The sequence below is a fragment of the Poecilia reticulata genome, chromosome 14 (assembly GCF_904066995.2).
Source record: "Poecilia reticulata chromosome 14, P_reticulata-male-v2, whole genome shotgun sequence".
In the NCBI taxonomy this organism is placed as follows: Eukaryota; Metazoa; Chordata; class Actinopteri; order Cyprinodontiformes; family Poeciliidae; genus Poecilia; species Poecilia reticulata.
In genome coordinates, this window is record NC_088843.1 from 4,746,238 (window position 1) to 4,764,338 (window position 18,101).

An 18,101-nucleotide genomic window follows, 5' to 3' on the forward strand; every position below is an offset into this window, starting at 1 on the left:
TTTATCTTTGTTCAGCGTGGAGCTAAGGATTTTAAAAATAGGCTGTTCTGCTAATTTTTCATGCTGCGTTAGTGCTAACTCTGTTGTGCATTTTAATGTACGTACATTTTAATGTAAGCAATAAACGTTTGCACAGGTCAGTTATACCTACCAGTGAAACTTTGGTTCAAAATACACTTCAAAATATATCCATCCTGTATCTTCAAAGTTAAGATATTTTATTTAAAATCGAGCCACGATTGAATGACCTGCCCTAAAGTCATTCAGTGACCATTCAGTATTTCTCATTAAAAAATATAAAAGAAAAAAAAAAATCAAGATTCAGGAAATTTGAGCATATATAGTAAGAAATTTTGACATAAAAAAGTGTATGCAGCATGTATTAGTGAACATTTTATTTAAAAACAGGGAATCAGCTATCACCTGCATGCTGGCTTATAAACTCCCCACATTGTTTAGTCTTTGTGAAAGGTGACATCAGCCAACACTGAAATTATGTTGAGCCAACGATGACTTCTTAGATAAAACCAGCTGAATAATAACTCTGCACTGAATAACCATCAAAGACAAATGGCCTCAAAGCTCCATCGTGCCAGTAACTTTGGTCGAAGTTTTTATCCTCCATCCAGCTTCTGGTAAATCCGGGCCTGTAAAAGCATTTGAAAAATAAATGTAAATCTTTGTGATTTATTGACTGACAAGTATCTAAATACATTGAAAACAAGATGTGTAAAATATGGCAATCAGAAACTTTACACCTAACCTTAAACTCTGGCTCTGGCCCATATGGTACATGGTTGCTTGATGATGGGGGTTAAAGGGCAAATAGGGACTGCAGGAGACTGGTTGAGGCACAGGAGATGGACCAAATAGAATAGGGTCCGGGAACCTGGGCTGACCTGAAGGCATACTTTGTGAGCCAATACAGTGAATATTTGAGTCCTGCTGTTGTCCTGATGTTTGGTCATATTTCCCTTCAAAAGCTTGCTTTCTGTCTTTTCTCTTCCGGGGGCGATACTCGTAATCTGGTACCACAATCAGAGCCAACATGAGTTATAATAAAAAGTTACGTCATCAAATGTCTTCCACAGAATACTTGACTAGAAGATGAAGTGTTTGTACATTCAATAATTAACATAAGCCTTCAAATCCACTGTCAGACAGACATGTAATGTTCTTACCAGGGAAGTGCAGTCTGTGCATCTTCTTCAGCTTGTCAGCTTCTTCAAAGTAGGGCCTCTTCTGTTCCTCACTGAGCTTATACCACTCATTTCCAAGCTGAACACTGATGTCATTGCTGGTTCTTCCTGGAAAGGCTTTTTGCATGGCCTCTCTGTGGACGCGAGCCCACACTAGAAAAGCGTTCATTGGCCGTTTGACCCGTCCGTTCTCTTGGATAAACTGGTTAGGTTTGAAATCTGAGGAAAAGATTTGAGGTATTTACATCCAATCACAGTAATGAAGTTAGATCCACTTTAAAAAACTCTTAACACACAATCCTAACAGTGGCTAATTATACAACCACCATTTTATAAGCACTATTACATCACACCTGTGTTAAAATGGCAGGTTTATGTGATGAAAAAAATGTGACCACCATAAATCATTCAGAACTTTTCCCTCATTTATTGTGACATGTATTACTTAACTAAAAAAACAAACACCTTCTGAATTAATGCCAACATTTAGTCTGCTAGGGCGTACATCTACCATCAATTACAAAGATTCAGATCAACTTAAACAAAGATTACCTGTCCTAACAGGATTTTCATGATTTTTTCTTCTTTGCATCTTTTAGCTAAAACAATGGTTAGCAAAAAATGACCAACTATCACTTTATCATTCTTTTTTACTTCACAAAACCTGAAATTTTAATCAGAGTAAGATGCATTTCTTATATCCACTATATCACATTAGCATGTAAATTAGCATTAATATTATTATTATTATTACTATTGTTACCTATCTCTGATGGTGGAATGACAAAACTGGTGTTTTGTCCGCCTCCTCCTGGACTGACAGATGGATCAGAAGGGCATCCTGAAGGTGAGGTCAGGAGTTCTCCCATTTGCAACATACTGAAGTTTTTTACTGAAAAGGAAATAACTTCTTATGTTAACAGTTTTCATTTATGGTCACAATTTGTGGGAACGGATATGACAATCTTTCATCCTCCATATCTCAGAGCAGCTTTTGTTCTTAACAGTGTGTAGAAGTGGAGACTGAATATTCAGTCTGGATCCAGATATTTCAAATGATACTCACCTAAAATATTATCTGGTAAAATGTCTGGTAAAAAAAACTTAAACGACTGGAGCTGGGTAGCTGCTTTGTTTTTCCCTGAAGAAGCTACTGAAGAAGTGTCACATTCTGGTAGTTCCTGATCCAGGTCTCTGTTTGGTAGACAGCATTTGTGGTAGTTTTCCTTTTTAGATTGGAAAGTTTAGATCTCCTAGCAGTAACTGTGACCTCTTTGAAGTGTTTGTATTAGTTTTTCTTTAAATGTAAACAAAACATTTTCAATTTAGTTGCCATGGCGAGCGAGTTATTCAAACATTGCTAGAGCAACTTGTAACTTTAATCGCAAAATACGATTTTTTTTTTTTTTTAGGATCTTGGCTAAAGTTAAGGAAATGTATCTAACCCTCACCCCCAACAATGTTTAAACCAAGTCTGATTAGTTTTCACCGTTTACAGAAGTAATTTGTCTTTTCTTATAAATTAAAAATACATAATGGATCAAAGAGGGGCAGCATCAGTTACATTTCTTGATCCAAAAGTTGCAGGATTAGCTTCTGATTACTACCTGCCTACCTGCATTCAGTGTCCATGGTAACCAGCTGTTGCTTTTCAATTTATAGTTCTCATGTGACGTCACATTGCTGGGATCTTTGTCGCTGACAGCAGCCATTGTGGTAGGTATCGGTAGCTAACTGTTATGACAGTTGATACGGGGTTGCTACGACAACAATAAACAAGCTACGAGCTTAGAACTAGCTATAGCCACGTCCCTGTCTAATTTATAAACATTTTAAGTTAAAACTGTTACTTGACTACAATTTCTGAGTACTCTCTCCAACTCTGTAAATATCCATACAGTGATATTTACTGCACTACTTACTGGCGAGCTAGCAAAAATTAGCTTTGTAGTTTTATTTACGAAGCTAAAACTTGCAGCAAAATGTATGTTTCTATGTTCTCACTCCAGCACTCTGATACTTTTTCATGGATCTTTCTCTTGCACATTGGTCAAGAGTGTCAATATACTTTTTGTTTGTGACAAAGCCATTCATCTATGCTTTGCACTGCTCTTAGGCCTAACAAGATGGCGCTTCAGTGACGCGGATGACTTCTGATTCAGAGTTATGAGAACTATAGGTGAGTTACCTTTGTGCACTCTTTCTGATTGGCACGCAGTTTCATATCAACAGTAATAAAAGCCTGCAGTAGGTGCCATGACGAATTTTTAGGGTGTTATGAGATTCCTTTTAAAATATTGCGTTCTGCTTTTGAGGTGAACCTGCTTGGGCCGTCAGACCTGGGCATGTTGGTAGATGTTTTGAATATTCTCCACTTGTAGGTTATTTTCCATACAGTGAAAACGGCAGAGAGCTCTTTGAATCCGTTACCAAACTCTTATCTTCTACAATCAGCTTTTAAGGGCTCAGAATGCTCCTTGAACCTCACCATGGTGTTCACCAGATTTTCTTTCTCCCCTTAATTTAACCAGTAAAAACCCACTGAGATCCAGATCTCATTTGCAAGAGGGATCTGGGAAGAAATCTGCAGCACATTACAATGTGATTACACAATAGTAAAACAAATTACAAACCACTGACTACATTACATAAGCATTAACACTTGATGTGATGCAACCTATTTTAAGTCTTTTACATTTTATAGAACATTTGAAAATCTTTTTTATTGTTTGTTACTTCAATTTGTCAGTATTGTTAAAATTACTGTTAAGAATGTAAATAAGTAATAAAATACACATAAACAAAAATATGAAACCGAACTGTTTAATGTTATAATTTAATTTATTGTTGAATGAAGTACAGAAAATATACAGCAATCAAATCAAAAGATCTGTGTTGAAGGAAAATGAAGAAAAAAAAAAACATGATTCAAGTAAACTAAATCACTTCAAATGCAGTTTTATTTGATCATAACCTTACAACTAATAAAATATTAAACTAAAACCTATGGAATTATAATTCTGAGAGTAACAAAATAAAGATTTGGTCATTTGGAGGGCAGCGCCTCAGAAAATGACAAGAGGCTCTGCTTAGCTGTGTTTGTACATCAAACAGAAGAAACTTAGACCCATACATAAAGTCACAAACGCCCGTTATCCATTTCTCACACAAATGTCACCCCAAACCATTTGGATTGAACTCCAGCATATTTAATCTGAATCAAATGTCGAGGAGCGTCTTCTCTAACCAATGGGTTATGAAGTGTAGGTGAAACATGTTTCCAACTCAAGGTACAATGTTAGAGGTATTCCCAGAATCCACTGTAAACGTGTAAGTAAAGTTGCAGCTTTTTTTTTTTTTGAGTAATTCTTTCCACCAAAGTTGGTAGGAAAATACTTCTGTACCTCAATGCATAAAAACGGTTTGTATGTAAAAAAGCTAGAGACGCTATGAATGTAGGTGAGTCAGAAAGCAACACTGAATAGTTTACTGAGATCTGTGAAAACACATGGTCAAGTTGCATAAATAGAAAATAATCAGTAGCACTCTGAATAAAATACTGACTGGCCCTTTATGTGGTAAATGCATTCAGAAAGTCAAACGGAAGAATCATTCAGTACTACCTCTCCAAATATTATAACGCAACAAGCCGATTCAAAATAAAATGTTAGACTAAACCAAAAGAGAAAAAGGAAACGGGCTTGTCAGGGTTCAGATGTTAATTTGTATTTCCCCATCCATCATCCATCAAGGAGACTCATTCTGCCCCCTGCTGGTGGTCCAGGGTATTCAAAAGCCCCTTTCAGACAGAAACGGTAGAAATCTGGCAAAACTCAAGAGGTAAAAATCCTCCTGCTGGTTTTAGATTCCATCATCATTTTAATAATCAAGAGCATCATTTTAATGATCTAAAATTATTTAGATTCAGCATCTAAATAATCTTCCCTTCAGCACGCAGGTTTTAAAACAGCTTAGGGACTGCTGCTAAAGTTTCTGCTTTCAGACTATTTCTTTTTTACATTTTTAACAACGTTATGTAGGACTTGATCTAGTTTATGGCTGAGTTAAGAGCAAACTGTAAATTGACTTTATAATTCACCAATTCATACCTTTTGTAGTTTAGAACCAAAATACTTGGTAGGGGTATGTAGAAGATAGAAAGTCACTTTAAAATTACAAATAAACATATTCCATGAATCGAGTACATGAGAGTGAAACGGTTTTCAGGTACAGCTTGGTGAAGGAGTGAATGTAGTAATTATAGGTGCTGATCATTTCCACCATTTCTGACCTTTGTAGTTGTCGAGTCATCCACCTTCCAGGTACAAAATATCCACTTTGAAAGCTGCCAATTATATGTAATTTTCATGACCTACAGTGAAGAAATCTGTTCACATAACTCCAATGAAGCAATACGTACCAACAGGAGATCGATTATGACCCAAATTAGTTAATTTGGTTTAACCAGAGGTCATAATTTGTCTTATTTTAGCAAAAAAATAAATCCGAATAGAGTTTGACACCAAGTTTTCAGAAAATATCCAAATTAATTAAATTATTTCTAATGATTGAGGATTTTAATGACTTCTTATGTCTTTACTACAGTGAAAGCTAAGTGGAGTACACAGGTAAACAATGGTTTGTTTACAGGTACAAATGGATGTAGGCACCAAACAACGTGTTATTTTTTGACCTGCAAACACCGATGGCCAATCTTACATGACTAACTCATATTAACACATCAGCATAAATGAAGCTGTTTGTTGTGAAACATAACAGCAAATGATCCATGTCTGAAAAGGGCTTTGCAAAGTCGGAGTATAAATGGAATGGCTTAAATTTATAATTAAATTTGGATTTTTAAAAAATTACCTTCTCAGTTACAATGCAAAATTAAGGCCTCAGTGCCATTTTAGCTAAACTGAATTCTTTGTGCAGAAAAAACTAAACGATGGAGGATAACATATGGTTTTATAAAAACTCGTGAAGACAATGATTTTTCCAGTAAAGGGAAGTAATGATGATTATGTACCAACACCTTCGCTCCACCTCTGCTTTCTTCTGCGGCGAATCGGTGGGAACCGATGGCAAAGAGTCACCGGCGCCAGCTCACCAAAGCCCAGAGGCAGACAGTGAAACATGCAAGGTTTGTCTTCAAGTACAGCAAAGTCCTTCTGCAGTTCGCTTACTCGCAGTTTCACACATTCATGCTCACTCACTCATTCACAAACAAACGCACACACTTGACTGCAAACCTTCATTTCCCAAAGCTGCCAAAGTTAGCGAAGGCATCTTGTTTGGGTGGGACCACGGCGGGGCTGATGGAGTGGCTCAGGCCCATTCCCACTCCTGGCACCCCCATACCTGCCATGCCACCCATCATCACCGGGGCGGCCATGCCCATATTCATGCTCATGTTCATTCCCATCATCCCTGGGTTCACAGGAATCCCGCTCTGCAGGCCGGTGGCCATGGAAGGTGGCATGCCCACGCCCAGGGGAGCAGGCATGCCCATCGCCATGGCGCCGCTGGCCATGATGGGGTTGGCTGGCGGCCTGATGGGAGCCACATGAGGTGGTGAGCTGAGGGTTAGTCCTCCAAAACTCTGAGCCAACAGGCTGACTGGAGGCACTCCTGTGCAAAAACACACACACAGGTACAAATCTGATTCCACGTTGTTTATGGTTTACTGTGTCTATATGTGTATATTTCCTTTGAATATTTTGAAGAGTTTACAGAGGTAATCCAGTGCCTTGCAAAAGTATTCATACATCTTGACCCTTTTCATATTTGAACATGGCACAAAATATATGTATTTTGTGAGACAGACCAATAAAAATAAGCAAGAAACGAGAACGCTCTAAAAGTACTTGGACATTGTTTAAAAATAACAATTTTATCATTTGTCGCAATAACTTCTGGGACAATTAATCGTCCAGGAGAATTTATTTTGATGTGTCTAACTTTACCGTTATGCGCTACATTATGTTAATTAATCACAAAGTTAAAATCCCTATAAAATACACTGAAGTTTGAGGTTTTCAACATGTGAAAAGGTTCAAGGTGTATAAATACTTTTGCAAAGCCCTATAATAAGTTTCAGAAAGTCCAATTTGTTTGTGTTTAACAGATAAAAAGCTCAGTAAAGGACATTACCTTGTTGCTGGATTATATTGTTCAGAGTTGGTGGTGTCTTTGTGTGGTTGAGTCCAGCTGACAGGAAGTCCAGGCTGATATTGACAGACGGGTCGGACCAAGTTGACCCTAACGACCCCTGACTTCCAATTCCAGCCTTTTGCTGCGATCCCATTGGCTGCTGGGACACCATGCCCACCAAATTCTGGAACAGATTTGTCTGATTTATTCCTGGGTTATGGTTTTTATTAAAAGGTGAGATGAGGTCAGAGGTGCAGCAACAAAATGATACTGTGTAGCAGCAAACGTTTTGAGGAAATACCTTTTGCCAATACAAGACCTAATTCTAAAATTTAGGTCTAGAATAATCTACCGTATTTTCCAGACTATAAGGTGCACTTAAAAGCCTTTAATTTGATCAAAAAACGATATATATATTATTATTATTATTAAAACGACATATATATTATTATTATATATTGTGGAGTAAAACAGTCCCCTCTAGTGAATTAATGTGGATTAATTTTGGTTGTGCTTACTGACCTTGAAGCGATTTTGTGTGGCACATGGCGCTGACGGCGCTCTGTCAAAATGTTTTACTTTACATTGTGGCTGCCGTCGTCAGGAGCGTCACGGAGTAATACGTAATGTACTTTGACTGACTTATCTGACTGTTTTGTTTCGTTTAATGCGCCTTGCAGTCTGGTGTGCTTCATGTATGAAAAAGGTCAAAAATAGTTGCCGTATTTTCCGCACTATAAGGCGCACCTAAAAACATTCAATTTCCTCAAAAGCCGACAGTGCGCCTTATAACCCAGTGCGCCTTATATATGGACCAATATTGAGCCACAACAGGTCTAGCAATTACGGTAAGCAGCCGCCGACTTCATTTTCACCTGTAGAAGAAGAAGCGCGCGGTGCATGCTGGGATAGTTGTCAGAACGCTGGTTTGTTAATAAAGTTTGACTGACCTATCTACCTACCGACCTGATAATCAGGTTGTCTGCAGGTCATTTAGCACCACGTTCTCCACCAACATGCTGTGCGCGAACGGAGACGGGTCACCATCGTCCGGCCCCGGCCCAGTAGCGGAAGGCTCTCCTCGCCGACCCGAGTCGGACTGTTTTGTTGACATTCCCTTTAGTGCAGCTCCATCTAGTGGATGCATAACGTAACTCCAGCCTCTACTGTAGCGTCTATTCTATGCGCCTTATAATGCGGTGCGCCTTATATATGAAAAAAGTTTCAAAATAGGCCATTCATTGAAGATGCGCCTTATAATCCAGTGCGCCTTATAGTGCGGAAAATATGGTAATTATGTAACGGTGTGCCTTGTAGTGCAGAAAATACGTTAGACTATTTTTTTCCACAATATTAGCCCTCAATAATGTAACATTTTTTCAAAATGATATTTCCTTTGATACCTGTTGAGAGCGGGAGTGTGGCATCGTAGGCATGGCAACGGATCCTCCCGGTGTCACCCCGCCAAGAGAGAAGGTCATGCTCTGGGAAGCGCTGAGCGTCGTGTGCGGATTGGTTGGCTGATGGTTGACTCCGCTCATCAGGTCAAACAGTTCAGCAGATGGGGGGACAGAGGACGGGTTTGAAGCCGGCGGTGGTGGCGGTGACGGTCCGCTGCCAAACAGGTCGGTAACCGGCTGCGAAGGACCGGAGCTAGATGGAGCGGGAGGATTTCCTGAAAAGGAGCTCCAGTCCCCAAATTCTCCGTTTCCATTGGAAGAGGCAGCAGCTGGTCAAAAAAAGTAAAGGTTACGTAATACCAGAGCAGGGTAGTTACTAGTTACATTTACTCAATTATAGTTACTTGAATAACGTTTTGAAAAAATTCACTTTTAGGAGTATTTTTACTACGCTGTACTTTTTACTTGAGTCGCTTCTCTTACTTGAGTAAAATTTCTGGATTCTCTAACCGCTGAATGAAAAACAAACATGTTTTAACCAAAAATTCACCAGACAGACAGACACACACCTGCAGTTTTGTTAAAGTTTCATAAGTTTTATATTGAAAGAAACTGATTTGGGCTTGTTACTTTTTGTTATTTATATGAATTATTGTAATTTTGTTCCTTGAAATACCAAAATTTCCACTTAACTTTACATTTTGTTTTATCTGATGATGTAATTTTTAAATTAGAAATGATTGATAAGTAGATCAGTTATCTACTCTTACTTGAGTAATTTCTTGGACGGCTACTTTTTACTTTTACTTGAGTAAAAATATGTTGAAGTACTGCTACTCTTACTTGAGTATAATTTTTGGGTTCTCTGCCCACCTCTGAGTACCGTATTGTCCGCACTATAAGGCGCATAGAATAGACACTTCAGTTTGGGTTGCCAATTTGTACTCTATTATTACACATCCACATTTGTAAAGAAGTGGCCCCCGAGTACTTTATAAATGTCCCCGAGTTTTTTATATAGTAGGCTGCCCCAGTCGTTGTTTCACTCACTGTGTTGGTGTTGTGATATTGTGCCCAACTGCTTTCTGGGTAACACAGACCAACCGACACGTTGCCGCCACAGTCTCTATCTCTCTTCCCCCGCCCCTCCGACCCCCTGGCTTTAAATGTATTATCAAACTTTATTAACAAACCAGCGTTCTGACAACTATCCCAGCATGCACCCCGCGCTTCTTCTTCTACGGGGAAAATGAAGACGACGGCTGCTTACCGTAGTAGATAGACCTGTTGTGGCTCAATATTGGTCCATATATAAGGCGCACCGGATTATAAGGTGCACTGTTGGCTTTTGAGGATATTGAAGGTTTTTAGGTGTGCCTTATAGTGCGGAAAATACGGTAATACGAAGTAATTTGACCTCGCAGGTAAAAACATCAATAATTAACTGTAATACTGTAAAAGGAAGGAAAATTAAAAAAAAGAATAAGGAAGAAACGACAACATTCAGACAGCAGAATAGGGAATAATGTCTGTAAATACAAATATTTTTCTATTTTATTTTTAAATAGAAAAATTTAATCCAAGGGAAATCTTTGGATTAAATTCAATACTCAATCAGACTGTGCTTATCTCCAAGCCTAATGGATTCACTTAGACACAGGTAGACAACCTGCATAAACTGATATATTTCTTAAATTTGTATTTGATGTTTTACAATGTGTGATTGTGAACTAATCCTCTTTATTTTGAGGGCATGATGAAGGTTTTAAAGGCGCAGTGAGGGGAGGCGTTTACCAGTGGAGGTGGGGAGGCTGGCAGAGGCTGCAGGTGAGGAGAAGTCAGCAAAGCCCCCTATGAGGTCTGAAGTCCCTGCTGGGTGAGTGAAGACAAACACAAACTTACCACAGGACACAGAAGTGTGTTTGGACAGCGTAGGAGAGGAATGCGTGTGTGTGTGTGTTTACCCGCCGCTGTGCTCTCGTTGTTTGAAGGGTCAATCACCAGTAGGTCAGCCAGTCCACCGCTGGAAGTCTGCTTTGCCGACAACTGAGGAGTAAGACGCAGCAATTAAACCTTCAAAGGTGAAGATGATTGTCACCATAGAAACGGTGTGCACCTTTTCCTCTGGGCTCTTGTCTCCGGTGTAGTGCGCTGCAGCCCCCAGGTCCAGCGTCTTGCTGCTCGCCGCCCCGCTGCGTTTCCTCGTGGTGGTGGTCGTGGTTTCTGTCGCTTGTGTGATCTGGATGCTCTTCGTCGTGACCGTTTCCTCCTCGTCTTTAAATTCGATCGTCTCCTGCCTCCCGTTTTTTGATCCTCTCTCCTCCTCGTTGTCACTATGGCAACCAGATAAGGGACGCATCAGAACTCAGGGGATTATGCAAAGGTTGATCTGCTGTGTCTTTGTGGAAGTCTGAAGGGTTCGGATCTCTGTTCAGCTGGTTTTCTCTGTAAATAATCTCTTTCAAACAGAGATTAAATATATTGGTACGTTTGTTGTGCAGCATGGTATGGTGCTGGTTTGGTTTATGCACTTTTAGCAAAACAGAACATATCATTCCACAAGGTTTTGAAGGAGTTTAGCCAAGTCTGGTGTCTGTCTTGTGATCCTACGTATCAGCCCAGATATATAAGTACATATTGTAATATTGTTCCTTCATTGTTACTGTAGACCTATCGAATGTCTCCTTTACTAGTTTTTATATTGTCTTTGCATTAATGTTGAAGAAATCTAACATTTTTGTTGCAATTTATACTAAGTACAATGCAGTGCATTGTTTTAGATTCTTCTCCTGACTGATACGCTGGAACAATGAGATCCTTTTGATCCTCAGAAAAAGTCTGCAGGGACAGATGAGCTTTATTTACGATTCTTCAGAAAACTAAATGCTTAAACTGAATCAAAATTTACTTCAGTTAACTGCTAGTTAGAATTTTGCAACTTTTTCCGCCATATATTTTTGATTTTAAGTTGAACCAGTGGATCCACATGCAGGAAATAATTTGAATATGACTCATGATTGTTCCTGCTGTCGGAGTGGTGTGTCGGTTTACCTGATCCGGTCAGGCGAGTCGTCTCGCTCCTTCTTTCTGAACTTGTTGAGTGTGTCGTCGATGGTGCTGCCTATCTTGTCACTGATCTCTCCGAGCTTCTCGCTGAAAGGGAAAGCTCCTCTGCTCTTGTCCCAGTCCTCATCCCACTTATTCCGATCCAATTCGTTCGCTGGAAGAAGAAAAGATCAAAAACATAAAGATTCAGCATTTTAAACCCTTATTTTAACTACATATTTTTTATACCATAAATAATTTAAAATATAGCAGCAATAAAGAGGTCAGAGCTGCGAGAAGTGAGTAAATATTTTCTCCAAGTTTGTCTCTGAAGCCTTAAATGTTATAGGTAATGGCAAATGCATTTGCAGAAAACAAAAGGTCAGAAACATTCTTCAATGATTTTCCATTTTTAGCAGTTACCGACCTAATTTTATATTTGAAAATAATAAACCGGTGAAGTAATTTACTCGCTTATAGAATTACGCCTTTAGAGATTTAAAGCATGCTACATTTGCTGTAGAAAATATATTTCTGAGGTTCTCCAGGAGGGATTGGATTTTCATTTTAATCCACTCAAGCTGTCAGATGAACGCTGTGAGCTACTTACAGTTCTTAAAGCTGCCACCTCCACTGCCCATACTGTCAGAGGAGACTCCAATATATTTATCCTTGTTCTTCTTTGCTTTCTTTCGCTCCTCTCTCAGTCTGTCATCATCCTGGATGAACTCCACCATCTCCTTCACCTTCTGACGTACGTTTATTCCTTGGTCCTTCCCATTCTCATCTGCAGATAAACCCAACAGATACAGTCACACACAGACTCAAACCTATAAAACCACTTATTGCTCTATATTCAAAGACAAAACACAGGGTTTCCCTCACTGCATTATAAGCCTGGCAGGCCACCAGGCTTTACTTGTGCCCCCAACAGGCTAAGAACTGCTTATTTTTAAAGTCTTTTTAAAATGTTTGCAATTTTTAAGACTTTATAGTTGGTTTTCAGGTATTAATCTCCCAATTTGTCAATAACATAATTATCAAGTGATAATTTCAAATGTCGGCGCTGCACAGTTGGAAGAGCTGTTGCCTTGCAGCAAGAAGGTTCTGGGTTCAATTCCTGGCCCTGGTCTTTCTGCATGGAGTTTGCATGTTCTCCCTGTGCATGGTGGGTTCTCTCTGGATACTCCGGTTTCCTCCCACAGTCCAAAAACATGACTGTCAGGTTAATTGGTCTCTCTAAATTGTCCCTAGGTGTGTGTGTGTGTGTGTGTGTGTGTGTGTGTGTGTGTGTGTGTGTGTGTGTCCTGTCTGTCTCCTTGTTGCCCTGCGACAGACTAGCGACCTGTCCAGGGTGACCCCGCCTCTCACCCATAACGTTCGCTGGAGAGGCACCAGCACCCCTCCTGATCCCACTAGGGACAGACAATGGATGGATGGATTTTCAAATTTCCTGTTAACTTTAAATATTTTTTAACTCAAAAACACGACGGGCCGCTGGATGAAAGACCGCCCTAGCGCCCAACCACCGAGCTTAGCGAGTATTCTGTGGGAAACCTTGAAATATCTTAATCCAAATGCTTTGATAAATGCTAGTACTGAATTTTCAACACAAGATAAGCAAAAAAAAAAGCTTAAAAATTGCAAAAAGAGACTCACCGATAAAGTGATAGTTTTCTAGAGATCGCAGGTCATAGATGTGTTCTCTGGCGCTGGTGACGACCCTCTCAGAGCCGTTCCTGATCAGGTAGGCAAGCAAGAGTAAGGCCTGGAGGAGAGATGCGGATATTAGAAAGACGAAGAGAGAAGCAACCCAGATTCACGGCTTGGCTGATTTTGGCTGCCACTGCTCAGGTGTGTAAAAAAATATTTTTACTGTTTTTCACTTCATAAGTTGTAATGCTTTATCTTTGATCCTTTAAACTGCTGGCTAAAACATTTCCGCACTTCCTCTTTACTAAGATCCCCTTCACATACAATTAATTTAGCCTTAAAGTTGATGGTCTCTGCAGTGTGTTAGAAAGAAAAGACAAACTGAGGCTTCCAGCCGCGCAGAAATTCAAACTGCTCAAACGGGCAGGTTGGTGGTCCAGAACCAAACGTGGAGAAGCAGCATTCAGCTTCTAAGCACCACAAATCTGGAACAAACTTCTAGAAAACTGCAAGCTGAAACACTGAGTTCCTTTAAATCAAGGCTAAATATTATATGGATGTATATTTGCCTGATGGTTCTGATGATGGCATTTGTAATGTTTATTGCTTGTTTCATAAATGATTACTGTATTGTTTTTATGAAGTGAAGCACTTTGCACTGCCTTGATGCTGAAATGTGCTACACAAACTTGACTTGAGAGACAGAGGTTTCATTTTTCTAACCGTCAAAAAGTAATTTTACAACATTCTTCCTCTGAGCTCAGTCATCATTTCATAGTGATATGTTAAAAAAACAGAAGCTGGTTAAAAATTTAACGCAAGAAGCCTCGCTTACAGAGCTGCAACGTTTCGTGTTGCTGATGAAATTATGTTTTTCTTCTTCACTGAAAGTGATGGACGTACAAAACCAGTGAGAGAAATTCTGCAGGATTTTCAAAACACATGATGACACACCTGCTGTAGTAGTTTTGTTTAAAAAAAGCTGAAGTAATAAGAGTGAAGTAAGGTCAGAATTGCCTCCACATAGAAATCAGGCTTTTCAAATTGTCGTAATCCAGAAATGTTTGAACAGATTATAATAGATATAATTTGGTTTTAGATCAGTGTTGCTCCTTCTGCAAATCAAAATGCAAGAAAACATTTCATTTCTGGAACAGGATAAAACTGCAGAATAATCCCGCAAAAAGATTGTAAAATGGCCTCTCAACCACAAGGAGGGGGAACCAGCTCAACACCGACTGCAAATCGTCAAATGCAAAAAAAAAAAAAAAAATGTTATTCATAACATCAATGACATGAGACCCAATCAAGAATCACTGATCAAGATTCTGAGATGCAACACACAAATGTAAAAAGAAAACTGAACCTAAAAAATGAAATACAGACAGAAGGAAACTGGGTCTGGTCACAGTCCCTCGTGTGAAAAACATGGGAAGCCGTATGTAGGCCTGACGTCAAGCAAAAAACCTCTAACCCTGCTTAAACAAACCCAGAGCAGACTTCAGGGAACACAGGTATGATGTGCGGCAGTCCTACCTTGTACACTCTTCTCCAGTTCTTCTTATTATCCTTCAGCATCCTGGTCCACAGCATGTTCATCACCTCTGGGAACTGCTCATACATAAACGTAGCTCTATAAACACACACACACATTTATGGTCATTCTGCTGGCATCCATGAGTAAAACAGATCACATCTCATGACCGTGTGTGTGTGTGTGTGTGTGTGTGTGTGTGTGTGTGTTGTTACACCTACTTGGCTATCTCTCCCATTAGCTGTCCAGAGGGCCCCCAGGGGTCATCATTGGTAGCTTCTCTAACCTTAGACTCTATCTCTGAGTAGTTCATCACCACATTAGTGCTGTTGACACAAACATTTATACCTGTTAAAATCACCAGTGTGGCTATAAAACTTGTATGCATTACAGCTTATTTGTCTTAACATGGAAAGATAGGCAAAAAATAACTTCCAACAGACTGAGCAGAAAAACGAGCAAAAACCTGAATTTGTGCTTATTTCATGTTATTTTACTCTGAAGCATATTGTGATTTTCATCTATACAAATACAATTTATTTACTAGCTTATTACAACAACTCATTCAGAACACAAAACCACAAATTATAAATGGTGGAAAATAGCTTTTTGTCTGAGGACCGGCAGAATCCTGCTTCACTGAATAACAAATACACTTTGGAAAAGCCTTTGTGCTGCTGAACTCTTTATCAGATAACAGATGTGGGCAAAGAGGCAGAAGCTTTCTGAGGCACAAAGAGGGAAGAGAGGAAGTCTGTACATCAAAGGGAGGTGAACACAGGTATGCTGTTTCCTGTCTTCTTTGTTCCTGTACTTCACTTTCTACTCTCTGTTTTCCTGTACATACAAAGCCAATCTCTTCATACGCAACGCTTATTCAGGTAACAATTTAGTCCTCGAATCATCAGTTTAAAATAACTCCTGTCATTTCTCTTTCAGTGCTTGTTCACAGTAAGCAGTCCCTTTCTTTTCCTGCCTTACTCCCCATCTCTTTGTTCTCTGAAACCTGCCAAACTCACAGCAAGAGAAAACCAACAATGATCAATGATTTATCCCAGGCAGCAGCCACTTTTAACTGTGTTATAATCAGCCATCGCAGAAAGCAGAAAGCAGAAAGCTTTATATTAGCGTGACTCTTAATATGCTGGAAAAGAAATGCCTCTGCTGCCAGTTCTATGGAGGCAGATCAATAATGGAGTGTATTCATCATGCTCAGCCAGCCACAACCAACAGCTGATGGAAGCTGTTGTCTGTTACTCCATTTCAAGCTCTGTGCTGCTTCATCTACTCCCTCATCTGTATTCTTCCTTCTCTGGTCTTAATGTTAACTCCATTTAGTACTTTTTGTCTTTATTTTCAGTTGCAAGTAGGCCTGTCACAATGACTGATTCTGCTGGATGATAAATTGTCCCAAAAGTTATAGAAATTAATGATAATGTTGTTGTCTTGAGAACATTTTCAAGTCATAAAATGATGGCATAATAACGCAAGAACACATTTTCAAAGATTAATAAACATCATTTTAAATACCCCAAATAAATAAACAAAACAAATAAAATGAGTAATGAAGCTAAAGAAAATTGTCCTTCAAACAAAACCAATGCACCATACTGAAAACCTTTGTCATCCAGGTTTTGGTAGAAAGAGAAAAACAATAAATCATGCAAATGGAAATTATCATGCGATTGATTTATTGCTGATTGCGGCATGCACTACTTTGTGGCGTTATAAAAAAATATTTGTTGTAGCATCACAATGACATGTATTCTTGATATTGTGCAGTAATGTATTTATACTTCCTTATGGGTCCATTATCAAAACATTATAATAATCCTCCGTAAAAACTGTCAGTTAGCATTACAGCTTGCAGAAATATGTTATAAATCTACAAACATGGATGGAAATAAACTTTACAAAATTACACAAAAGAAATTTGGATGTATTTGGACTCCAAACTCAGTTTAAAGATGTAATACTTATTGTTATTAGTCTTAATGTCACTCTTTTACACTAGCTACAGCAGTAAGAGTCACAAACTAAATGTCAGCAGTCATCCCCATATCCTGAATCAGAAACAGAGTTGAAGAAACCGCATTAGTAGTTGCACCTACACTTTTGGGTTAGTTTTGGTTTTACTCAGCCAAAGTTAATGCATGCAGCTGCAGGAACAAAGAGTACAAGAAGATTTTCTTCCTCCTGCATGGTTACAATGTAATAACTACATTCGTAAACCTATATCACAGAGGCATAAAAAACACAATGCATGTGTTTAGAGGCACACATGTCCTACTAAAGTATGTGTTTGTTTGCCAGCATGCTACATTGCTGTGGGCCTCATCGGGACAGTGTGAATGTTGAGAATACAACATGCTTAGCCGGTTATATGTCCGTCATTATCAATCAGCCTCCTTCCTGTTGGAGGTGTGCAGTGTGCTGGGCGGACATGGAGATGGTGAGCATCACCGGGGTGGGACAGCTAGGCTGTTAGTCTGCTGCAGCAGCACTCTGAGGGATAACAACACCTGACCTGCTTATAGCCGAATTAGCTAACTGAGAGCCACAAACACATTCTCACTTTACAATGATGCCATAACAGATAACGATGAAAACGCCACGACATATTAATTCGTGGGACAAGGTTGGCAGTTTGCCAAGTGGTCAAAGCTAACAGCTGAAGGCCCGTATTCTTTCCTCCATCAGCGATAAAAGTTAATGATGCTGCCCGGTGAGAGCCGCTCAATCACCGGTTAGCTCACGGGCCACTTAGCGGGTTAGCTCTGCGCCTCCATCTCGGTTGGTACTCACGCTTTGTCCACCAGCTCCCTGACTTTCCACATGTTCAGCATCTCCGCACGGACCTGCGGGCTCCCCACCTCGATACTGCGCCGCCCCCGTGTCTCGACACCCCGCAACCCAGAGGTGGAATCCCGGTAACTGACGAGAAAAACGCTCCGCTCCGCTCACTGATCGGATCTGATCTGAACAGCGACCGCTGCGGGTAACGGACCGGGCACAGTTGCTACGGAAACGGCCTCTGTCTACGTCACTGCAGCGTCAAGATGTTCGCTCCGTTCCCAGACTGAAGATGCAATTTATTAGGGATCAATAGTCCCT

At 39.7% G+C, this 18,101-nt stretch overlaps 2 protein-coding genes across 6 annotated transcripts; both read right to left on the reverse strand.

Annotated features, from left to right (window-relative positions):
* Positions 1-380: 380 nt before the first annotated feature.
* LOC103475659 (uncharacterized) lies at positions 381-2,938 on the reverse strand. Of its 2 annotated transcripts, none has more exons than XM_081615516.1 (5): positions 2,815-2,938; positions 1,963-2,091; positions 1,182-1,418; positions 764-1,025; positions 381-647 (listed from the first exon to the last, which is right to left on the reverse strand). In XM_081615516.1, exons 1-5 carry the CDS (start codon positions 2,909-2,911, stop codon positions 518-520), a joined length of 855 nt encoding a protein of 284 aa, XP_081471642.1. In that variant the 5' UTR covers positions 2,912-2,938; the 3' UTR covers positions 381-517. The 2 variants fall into 2 exon arrangements, with proteins under 2 accessions (XP_081471642.1, XP_008425683.1); XM_008427461.3 differs by lacking the exon at positions 2,815-2,938 and adding an exon at positions 2,266-2,747.
* A 1,083-nt stretch (positions 2,939-4,021) lies between these two features.
* LOC103475657 (clathrin interactor 1-like) lies at positions 4,022-17,984 on the reverse strand. Of its 4 annotated transcripts, none has more exons than XM_008427460.3 (12): positions 17,793-17,984; positions 15,209-15,313; positions 14,990-15,086; positions 13,460-13,568; positions 12,411-12,587; positions 11,807-11,975; positions 10,872-11,088; positions 10,720-10,786; positions 10,550-10,624; positions 8,759-9,084; positions 7,356-7,539; positions 4,022-6,833 (listed from the first exon to the last, which is right to left on the reverse strand). In XM_008427460.3, the coding sequence occupies exons 1-12, from the start codon at positions 17,831-17,833 to the stop codon at positions 6,457-6,459; spliced, it is 1,944 nt and encodes a 647-aa protein (XP_008425682.1). In that variant the 5' UTR covers positions 17,834-17,984; the 3' UTR covers positions 4,022-6,456. The 4 variants fall into 4 exon arrangements, with proteins under 4 accessions (XP_008425682.1, XP_008425681.1, XP_008425680.1 ...); XM_008427459.3 differs by having other exon boundaries at positions 10,550-10,627; positions 17,793-17,983; XM_008427458.3 differs by having other exon boundaries at positions 10,720-10,801; positions 17,793-17,983.
* Positions 17,985-18,101: the final 117 nt, after the last annotated feature.